Source organism: Cetorhinus maximus, chromosome 14 (genome assembly GCF_964194155.1).
Source record: "Cetorhinus maximus chromosome 14, sCetMax3.hap1.1, whole genome shotgun sequence".
Taxonomy (NCBI): domain Eukaryota; kingdom Metazoa; phylum Chordata; class Chondrichthyes; order Lamniformes; family Cetorhinidae; genus Cetorhinus; species Cetorhinus maximus.
Genome location: NC_135892.1, coordinates 15,191,331 through 15,202,035, shown reverse-complemented (window position 1 = coordinate 15,202,035; position 10,705 = coordinate 15,191,331). Strand labels below are relative to the sequence as shown.

General features: G+C 44.9%; 1 protein-coding gene across 3 annotated transcripts; it reads left to right on the top strand.

The window, feature by feature from the left end:
• The first annotated feature begins 883 nt into the window (after positions 1-883).
• Positions 884-9,778, top strand: LOC144689453 (centriole, cilia and spindle-associated protein-like). Of its 3 annotated transcripts, XM_078556547.1 has the most exons (4): positions 884-901; positions 1,005-1,538; positions 3,076-3,341; positions 8,684-9,778. In XM_078556547.1, the coding sequence occupies exons 2-4, from the start codon at positions 1,181-1,183 to the stop codon at positions 8,924-8,926; spliced, it is 867 nt and encodes a 288-aa protein (XP_078412673.1). In that variant the 5' UTR covers positions 884-901; positions 1,005-1,180; the 3' UTR covers positions 8,927-9,778. The 3 variants fall into 3 exon arrangements, with proteins under 3 accessions (XP_078412673.1, XP_078412674.1, XP_078412672.1); XM_078556548.1 differs by lacking the exon at positions 884-901 and having other exon boundaries at positions 976-1,484; XM_078556546.1 differs by lacking the exon at positions 884-901 and having other exon boundaries at positions 976-1,538.
• Positions 9,779-10,705: the final 927 nt, after the last annotated feature.

Sequence of the window (10,705 nt, the reverse complement as noted above, 5' to 3'; positions counted from 1 at the left end):
CACCATCTGGTGTGGTGGGATTCAAACCCTGCACCCCAGAGCATTACCCTGGGTCTCTGCAATGCCAATCCAGTGACAATACCACTACACCACTACCTCCCCAGGAGCGGCCACCTCAGAAGGACCAGCAATTGTTGAGAAGAGAATTGTTTCATGTCCTGAAGACATTAGAAGTGCTGTATAAATGCACATCTTTCATTTCTTGCTTTTTGAATCAAATACCAGACGTCAACTAGGTTGGGAAAGACTGGGTTCAAACCCCATCCCATGTTGTGAACCCACAATCTAGCCTTACAAACAAGTGCAGTGCTGCAGGAGTGCTGCAGTGTCAGGGGTGCTCTCAGTGGGATCAGACTGCCCTCTCCAGGGGATGTACAAGATCCCGCGGCTGTATCGGGAGGTGAGTAGCAGAGGGCTGGTCTTTGCTGCTGTGGTTTGGGAGTGAGGGTTTGAAGGGGAAACTGCTCGGTGGCCTGAGGGAGCTCCGTCCCGACCTGAACCCATCGTCACCAAACCCGGCTTGAAGCTGGAAACCGAGCGGGTTCCAGTCGTGAAATAGAGCGGGAAATTCAAACCAATCAGGGAGGAAAGAGGCGTGGCTAGTGACGTAAAGTAATAGGGTTCATTGTCTGGAGGAGGCGTGGTGATGACGTACACAGGGCGGGGTCAGTGTGAAAGAGTCAGGGCGGAATCAGTGACGTTCGCAGGGGGTGGGGGGGTCATTGGCGTTCGCAGGGGGCGGGGTCAGTGACGTTCGCAGGGGGTGGGGGGGTCATTGGCGCTCGCAGGGGGCGTGGTCAGTGACGTTCGCAGGGGTGGGGGGTTCAGTGGAGTTCGCAGGAGGCGGGGTCAGTGAAGCTCGCAGGGGCGGGGTCAGTGACGTTCGCAGGGGGTGGGAGGGGTCAGTGGAGTTCGCAGGGGGCGGGGTCAGTGGAGTTCGCAGGGGGCGGGGTCAGTGAAGTTCACAGGGGCGGGGCCGGTGATGTTACCAGGGGTGGGGTCAGTGTTAATGGCGGCCCTGTCTCAGGCTCCGAGGGGAATTTGAGCCGCGGGCTTGATTTGTGGATCTGTCCGTCGAGAGCCTCATCTCTCCCCCCGTTTCCTCACCAGTCTCCAAGGCGGAATCAGTGGTGAAGTCTGGAGCTGCCGGTGGCTCGATAGCCGTGTCGTGAGGAAGCTGATGGCGAAGCGGATGAAGAGCGAATACATGAAGCAGTTTAAGGGGCCGCAGTGGGAGATTCACAGCAGCTGCTACACGGACCGGCTTCAATACCGCAACATGAGGCGGCTGCTCGAACAGGCCCACATCCCCTTGATCTGGAGCGGCTGGGACTCAGACTCCAGCTCCGGCTCCGGCTCCTCCACTCCCAGGGACCGGGCAGAACCGATTTCCCCGGAGCCCGAGGCTTCGCCCCGGCCTCAGAACCAAACTGCGGCCGCCAAGCCGCCCGAGCCCCAGCCCCAGCCTGAGCCCCAACCCCCCGGTAAAGAACCGGGGCCCCGAACCCCGGGTAGACGACCCGGTCCCGACCCCCCAGGTAAACGACCGGGGCCCCGACCCTGATAATCTACATCCCAGAGTAACTTAAGGAAGTGGCCCTAGAAATAGTGGATGCATTGGTGGTCATCTTCCGATATTCTGTAGACTCTGGAACAGTTCCTACAAAGAGCATGGGATTGGGGGCAGTGTATTGAGGTGGATAGAAAACTGGTTGGCAGACAGGAAACAAAGAGCAGGAATAAACGGGTCTTTTTCCGAATGGCAGGCAGTGACTAGTGGGGTACCACAGGGATCGGTGCTGGGACCCCAGCTGTTCACAAATATATATTAATGATTTAGATGAGGGAATTAAATGTAATATCTCCAAATTTGCAAATGACACACAGCTGGGTGGGAGGGGGAGCTGTGAGTCGGATGCAGAGATGCTTCAATGTGATTTGGACAAGCTGAGTGGGCAACTGCATGGCAGATGCAGTATAATGTGGATAAAAAATGTGAAGTTATCCACTTTGGTAGCAAAAACAGAAAGGCAGATTATTATCTGAATGCTCTAAATTGAGAGAGGGGATTGTGCACCAAGACCTGGGTGTCCTCGTACACCAGTCCCTGAAGGTAAGCATGCAGATGCAGCAGGCGGTAAAGAAGGCAAATGGTATGATGGCCTTCGTAGCCAGAGGATTCGAGTACAGGAGCAGGAATGATTTGCTGCAATTGTAGAGGGCCTTGGTGAGACCACACTTGGAATATTGTGTGCAGTTTTGGTCTCCTTATCTGAGGAAGGATGTTCTTGCTATAGAGAGAGTGCAGCGAAGGTTTACCATACTGATTCCTGGGATGGCAAGACTGACATATGAGGAGAGATTGAGTCAGTTAGGATTATATTCGCTGGAGTTCAGAAGAATGAGGGGGGATCTCATAGAAACCTATAAAATTCTAACAGGACTAGACAGGGTAGATGCAGGAAGGATGTTCCTGATGTTGGGAGAGTCCAGAACCAGGGGTCACAGTCTGAGTATAGGGTTTGGCCATTTAGGATTGAGATGAGGAGAAATTTCTTCACCCAGAGAGTGGTGAGCTTGTGGAATTTGTTAGCACAGAAAGTAGTTGAGGCCAAAACATTAGAGTTAGATATAGCTCTTGGGGCGAAAGGGATCAAAGGATATGGGGAGAAAGTGGGAGCAGTTGGATGATCAGCCATAACCATAATGAATGGCCTACTCCTGCTCCTATTTTCTATGTTTCTATGACCCACCCCCCCATGACCCCTGGGTAAAGGAGTCACCCCCCCCTGCCTCCGGGCACAGGAACAGGCTCTCATGCCCATCATGTCCGCACCGGCCATCAAGCACCTATCCTAATCCCATTTTCCAGCACTTGGCCCGTAATCCTGTATGCTATTGCGTTTCAAGTGCTCATCTAAATACTTCTTAAATGTCTGAAATGTTGCTGCCTGCTCGCAAAAGCTGGTCTCATGTTGCCTCGCACTGTGCCATTTTCAGTATGTGATTGTCATGTGTGGTGGTTTGTGAAATGATCATTTACAGGGATTTACCATTTGTTTTCTCTTTAAACAGTGAATGAAACAGTTCTTCAGCTGAATCAAAAAGATAAAGCTGAGGGACAGACAAAGAGTGAATTGTGTGTCCAACCAGCTCTCGATTGTCGTCGTGTAAGGAATGCAAATTTGGGAAAATCACGAAAAGCACCCCAATTGACAACACCACCTGCTGCCTCAAAAGAAAGCAAACCTCCGTTTGCAATGTTTGGCTGGGCAGAGAGGGAGGCTGAGGTGGGCTGTAAAAAGACATACAATGTCAGTGCTTCTGCTTTGAGAGGACAGGTAAAAAAACTGGAAAAGTAATAGAAGCTTTTTTTAAATTCATTCATGGGATGTGGGATTTGCTGGCTTTGCCAGCGTTTATTGCCTATCCGTAATTGCCCTTAAGAAGGTGGTGGTGAGTTGCCTTCTTGAAGCACTGCAGAGGCAGTTTGATACAACTGAGTGGCTTGCTAGGCCATTTTGGAGGCCATTTAAGAGTTAACCACATTGCTGTGGGTCTGGAGTCACATGTAGACCAGACCAGGTAAGGGTGGCAGATTTCCTTCCCTAAAGGATATTAGTGAACCAGATGGATTTTTACGACAATCGACAATGGTCATCATTAGACTTTTGATTCCAGATTTTTATTCAATTCATATTCCACTATCTGCCTTGGTGGGATTCAAACCCGGGTCCCCAGACCATTATGAACAGAGTAGGCCATTTGGCCCCTTGAGCCTGCTCCGCCATTTAATAAGATCATGGTTGATCTGATAGTAGCCTCAAATCTGCATCCTGCCTACCCCCGATAACTTTTCACCCCCTTGCTTATCAAGAATCTATCCACCTCTGCCTTAAAAATATTCAAAGACTCTGCTTCCACCACCTTTTCAAGAAGAGAGCTGCAAAGACTCAAGACCCTCAGCGAAAAAATTTCACCTCATCTCCGTTTTAAATGGGCTACCCCATAATTTTAAACAGTGACCCCTAGTTCTAGATTCACCTACAAGAGGAAACATCCTCTCCACATCCACCCTGTCAAGACTCCTCAGGATCTTATGTTTCAATCAAATCGCCTCTTACTCTTCTAAACTCCAGTGGATACAGCCTTGCCTGTCCAACCTTTCCTCATAAGACAACCCATCCATTCCAGGTATTCGTCTGGTAAACCTTCTCTGAACTGCTTCCAACACATTTACATCCTTCCTTAAATAAGGAGATCAATACTGTACACAGTACTCCAGATGTGGTCTCACTAGTGCTCTACATAACTGAAGCATAATCTCTCTACTTTGTATTCAATTCCCCTTGCAAAAAATTATAACATTATATTAGCTTTCCTAATTACTTGCTGTATTTGCATACTAGCCTTTTGTGATTCATGCACTAGGACAGCCAGATCCCTCTGTATCTCAGAGCTCTGCAATCTCCCTCTGTTTAAATAATATGCTTCTCTTTTATTCTTCCTGCCAAAATGGACAATTTCACATTTTCCCACATTATACTCCATTTGTCAGATCTTTGCCCACTCACTTAACCTACCTGTATCTTTTTGTAGACTCCGAATGTCCTCTTCACAACTTACTTTCCTACCTATCTTTGTGTCATCAGCAAAATTGGCAACCATCCCATCCATCCCTTCATCCAAGTCATTTATATAAATTGTAAACAGTTGAGGTCCCAGCACTGATCTCTGTGGCACACTACTCATTCCATCTTGCCAACTTGAAAAAGACCCATTTATGCCTTATCTCTACTTTCTGCTAGCCAGCCAATCTTCTGTCCATGTCAATATGTTACCCCCTATACCACAAACTTTTATTTTGTGCAATAACCTTTGAGGTGGCACTTTATCAAATGCTTTCTGGAAATCCAAGTACAGTACATCCACCAGTATCCTCTTTATCCACAGCACGTGACTCCTTCAAAGAACTCCAATAAGTGGATTAAACATGATTCCCCTTTCACAAAACCATATTGACCTTGCTTGATTACCTTGAACTTATCCAAGTGCCCTGCTATAGTTTCTTTAATAATAGCTTCTAACATTTTCCCTAATACAGATGTTAAGCTAACTGACCTGTAGTTTCCTGCTTTGTCTCCTTCCTTTTTTGAAAAATGGAGTTACATTTGCTATCTTCTAATCTATTAGGATCTTGCCCGAATTTAGGGAGTTTCGGAAAATTAAAACCAATGCATCAACTATCTCACTAACTACTTTTAAGACCCTAGGATAAAGTCCATCAGGACCCAGCACTTGTTGGCCCGCAGCTCCAACAATTTACTCAGTACCACTTCTCTAGTGATTGTAATTTTCCTGAGTTCCTCCCTACCTTCCATTTCCTGATTTATAGCTGCCTCTGGATGTTACTTGTATCCTCTATAGTAAAGACTGATGCAAAATGCCTGTTCAATTCATCTGCCATTTCCTTGTTTTCCATTATCAATTCTCCAGATTCACTTTCAATAGGACCAACACTCACTTTGTTAACTCGTTTCTTTTTAAAATATTTATAAGAACTCTTACTATCTGTTTTTATATTTCTGGCTAGCTTCCTCTTGAACTTTAATTTTTCTCTCCTTATTAATCTTTTAGTCATCCTTTGCTGTTTCTTAAATTCTGTCCAATGTTCTGACCTCCCACCTATCTTTGCACAATTGTATACTTGTTCTTTAAGTTTGATACTATCTTTAACCTTTCTAGTTAACCACTGATGGTGTGTCTGTCCCTTGGACTTTTTCTTACTCGTTAGAATGTTTCCACTCTGTGTAATGTGAAATATCCCCTTAAATGTTTGCCACTGCATCTCTGTTGACCTATCCCTTAACCCAATTTGCCAGTTCACTTTAGCCAGCCCTGCTTTCATGCTCTCATAATTGCCCTTATTTAAGTTTAAAAACATAGTCTTGGACCTACTCCTCTCTCCCTCAAACTGAATGTAAAATTCAATCATATTATGGTCACTGCTACCTATGGGCACCTTCACTATGAGGTCATTAATTAATCCCATCTCATTGCACAATACCAGGTCCAGTATAGCCTGCTCTCTGGATGGCTCCAGAACGTGATGTTCTAAAAAACTATCCCAGAAACACTCTATGAACTCCTCATCTAGGCTACCTTTGCCCATCTGATTTTTCCAGTCTCCATGTAGATTAAAATCTCCCATGATTATTGCCGTGCCTTTCTGACAAGCTCCCATTATTTCTTCCTTTATGCTCCATCCTACCACGTGGTTACTGTTAGGGGAGCTGATACAAGACTCCCACAAGTGACTTCTTGCCTTTATCATTTCTCATCTCCACCCAATTCCACATCCTGTTTTCCTGAATTATAATTCCTCTCTATTGTGCTAATACCATTGTTAACTAACAGAGCCACCCCTCCACCTTTTCCTTGCTTTCTGTCCTTATATGTCCTTTTAATATTCAGGTCCCAATCCACGTCCTCCTGCAGCCATGTCTCTGTAACCTGGGTCTCTAGGTTACTAGTCCAGTGACAATACCACTACGCCACTGCCTCCCCAACTGGGAGGGAAATGCTCAGCGGGTCAGGCACCATCTTTGGAGAGAGAAAGAAATAGGGTGGCGGGGGGGGCACAGTTTCAGAATAAGGTGTCTCCCATTTAATGAGGAGGAATTTCTTTTTTCAATAGTTTGATCTTTGGAATTCTTTTCTGCAGAGCAGTGAAGGTTGAGTAATTGAATATATTCAAGACTTTTGATCTACAAGGGAGTTTGACGGTTATGGGATGGGGAGGCAGGAAAGTGGAATTGGTAGGGTGGAAGCTGGGAGAGATTAAATGACAAAAGTGATGATGGTACAAGACAAAAGGAGATGGTAATGGGATAAGTAAAGAAACAATCACAGAATTGTTATAGTGCAAAGGGAGGCAATTTGGCCCATCATCTCTGCACTAGCTCTCCAAATGAGTAATTCACTTAGTGCCATTCTCTCACCTTCTCCCCATAACCTTGCACATTCTTCCTTTTCAAATAACAGTCTTAATTCCCTTTTGAATACCTTGATTGAACCTGCCTCCACCACACTCTCAGGCAGTGCATTCAAGATCCTAACCATTTGCTGCATGAAAAAGTTTTTTCTCATATCACTTTTGCTTCTTTTGCCCATTGCTTTAAATCTGTGCCCTCTCGCTGTCATTCCTTTCGAGTGGGAATAATTTCTCCCTGTCTACTCTGTCCAGACCTTCGTGATTTTGAATGTCCCTATCAAATCTCCTCTCAGCCTTCTCTTCTCCAAGGAAAACAGTCCTAACTTCAATCTATCTTTATAGCTGAAGTTCCTCATTCCTGGAACCATTCTCATGAATGTTTTCTGCACTCTTTCCATAGCCTTCACATCCTAAAGTGCGGTGCCCAGAACTGGACGCATTACTCTAACTGAGGCCGACCCAGTGTCTTATACAGGTTTAACATAACCACCTTGCTCTTATACTCTGTGCCCCTATTAATAAAGCCTAGGATACTGCATGATTCATTAACTGCTCTCTCCACCTGTCCTGTCACCTTCAGTGACTTATGCACATATACACCCAGGTAACTCTGTTCCTGCACACCCTTTAGAGACTCTTCATATTCTTCCTACCAAAATGAATCACTTCGCATTGAACATCATCTGCCACCTGTCCACTCATTTGACCAACTTGCCTATGTCCTTTCTACACTGTCCTACTCACAGTTCACAATACTTCCAAGTTTTGGATCATCTGCAAATTTTGAAATAGTGCCCTGTACACCAAGGTCTAGATCATTAATATATATCAGGAAAAGCAAGGGTCCCAACCCTTGCAGTTTTGGTCTCCTTACCTAAGAAAGGATATACTTGCCATAGAGGAGGTACAGCAAAGAATCACCAGACTGATTCCTGGGGTGGCAGGATTGTCGTATGAGGGGAGATTGGGGAGACTAGGCCTATATTCATTGGAGTTTGAATGAGAGGGGATCTCATTGAAATGTATGAAATTCTGACAGGGATGGACAGACTGGATGCAGGGATGATGTTTCCTCTGGCTTGGGGGGTGTCTAGAACAAGGGGTCACAGTCTCAGGATACAGGGTAGACCATTTAGGACTGAGATGAGGAGAAACATCTTCACCCGGAGGGTGACGAACCTATGCAATTCTCTACCACAGAAGGCTGTGGAGGTCAGGTCACTGAATATATTTAAGAAGGAAATAGATTTCTAGTTTAAAGGCATCAAGGGGTATGGGGAGAGCGCGGGAGTATGGCGTTGAGATAGAGGATCAGCCCTGATCATATAGAATGGCGGAGGAGGCTCGAAGGCCAAAAGACCTACTCCTCCTATTTTTCTATGTTTATGTTTCCAACACAGACCCCCGGGGAACTCCACGACAAACCTTCCTCCAGCCTGGAAAACATCCATTAACCACTAAAGATGGGTATAGAGGAGGTGTAAATGGGAATAACAATTATTACCAATTGTTACTGTCTGAAAAAATTGGGCAGAGATTATGATCTGAAAGATGTTGAACCCAGGTGTGCCTGTATTGACGATTGCACCCAGAGTGGAAACTCTTGGCCGGTGCTTGTCCTTGCTGATCTTGTTTCAAATGTAGACTGCACACTTTTTCCACAGAGTGAACTTTCTTTCTGTTTGACAGATTTATGAATCTGCAGTACGTGCCCAGACCAGACGTCAGGTGCAGAGAGCGATGCGCATGCCTCAGAGACGACCCCGGGGCAAAGTGCCACTGACCACCCACTCATCTGACCGGCAGTGTAAATTTTCCCCAGGACACAAATCACTTTCTGAGCACTTGCAAGTTCGCGTGTTGAAGCCTGTTGGGGAAGAAGATCCCTGGCTGTCTGAATACATGCGATGTTACTCAACACGGTCCCTCTGAGTTCCAGTAGCTTCCTGTTAGAGAGAGCTTGGGCTGGTTTCGCTTATTTATTCAGGTGTGTGTATAGAGCTCAGTTAACGGACCTGACTTGAATCTGTATTACAAGAGTTAATTCATATGTAAAACTCATAATTAGCAAACATAGAAGAATTGTTTTGCTGACTTATAGAATAGACCTAATGATGACATTGGTTTTCTATCTTCAAACTGTGACATTGACAATGAGACTAAAGGGATCCATTTCGGAAATGGGAATTGTTCCCTGTGTTGCTTAAACAGAAACCTCTCCCGCAGTTATTTTCAAGACTGAGTGTGGTTGACTCTTCGAATTACTCTGTGAGCTGCATGGGTCCAATGGTTAGGGTTTCATTAGTGTGTATACATTGAGTCCTGTTAGTAAAGATTGATTGCACTTGAATTTCTGTAAACTTAGTATTACTTTGCACAAATGGCACAATTTGTATTGGTAATTTTTATTATCTGTGGTTTTGTCAGTGATCTTTACACAATGATACTCATTACATAATGAGAGTGCACTTTCAGGGAAAGTGTAAGCGGGCTGTTTTCTATAGGGGTTCACTTTTGTAATCTTTGTACACCTGGGATTTTGGCTTTTGTAATTTATGTAGATGACCTAGTCATTATTATATTGCTGTTTTGTACATTACAAATCAATGAAATACATTTGAAGAGTAGTCACTGTTGTAAAGTACTTTGAGGCAGTCTGAGGTTGTGAAACTTGCTGTAAAAATTATATTTAATAAGGACTCACGTTATGGTGTGTATCTGTAAATGTTTCTTCTGTGTAAAGTGCAATAGGCTAATATGCTCAATAAATGTATTTATTTGTGATTGGATGTCCCTCTTTAGCAAAAGAGAGTAATTGCATTCTTGGTGGGATATATTTTTTCTTCCTTTACACAAAATAATCAGTTCTTATTTGTCTATTAGCCCTAAGAGGTGGTGATCATGTGCTTGAAAATGTCCAAACAGAATTTCTCTTTAGCTCTCCCTCTCCCAACCCATGTGCTCTGACTGCTCTCCCAGCAGGGGTCAGCTAGACTAGCAACAGCAAGATTGAAACAGCGAAGGGTGAAGCTGAAAGAGATCCGAGAATGTCAGTAGAATTAATCGACAAAGCCAGTAGAATGCTGAACTACAATAGTCAAACAGCAGGAGATAAGTCAGGAAGTTCTGATGGAACTGTGTGGCTAGATTTTTTTATTTTTCGGCCGGTGCAGACGTGATGGGCTGAGTGGCCACTTTCTGTGCTGTAACTTTTCTATGGTTCTAAACTGGCTCTAGGCTCTTGTGAGTCTGTACCCAGCTCTGGTCACTGAAGGCTGATTTGAGTCTTCCAGCGAGAGTTCTGGAGAAACAATTGAAGGTGAGGCATCTGGAAGGTGATCTTATAAGATTATTGCGGGTACAAGTAAAGTTAACATATGAATTAGGAGCAGGAGTAGGCCACTTGACCCCTTGAGCCTGCTCCACCATTCAATAAGATCATGGCTGACCTGATTGTAACCTCAACCCCACATTCTTGCCTACCCCTGATAACCTGTCACCCCCTTAATCAAGAATCTATCTAGCTCAGCCTTAAAAATATTCAAAGACTACTTCCATCGCCTTTTGAGGAAGAGAGTTCCAAAGACACTCAACCCTCAAGAGAAAAAAATTCTCTTCTTCTCTGTCTTAAATGAGTGACCCCTTATTTTTAAACAGTGACCCCTAGTTCTAGATTCTCTCACAGGAGGAAACATCATCTCCACATCCACC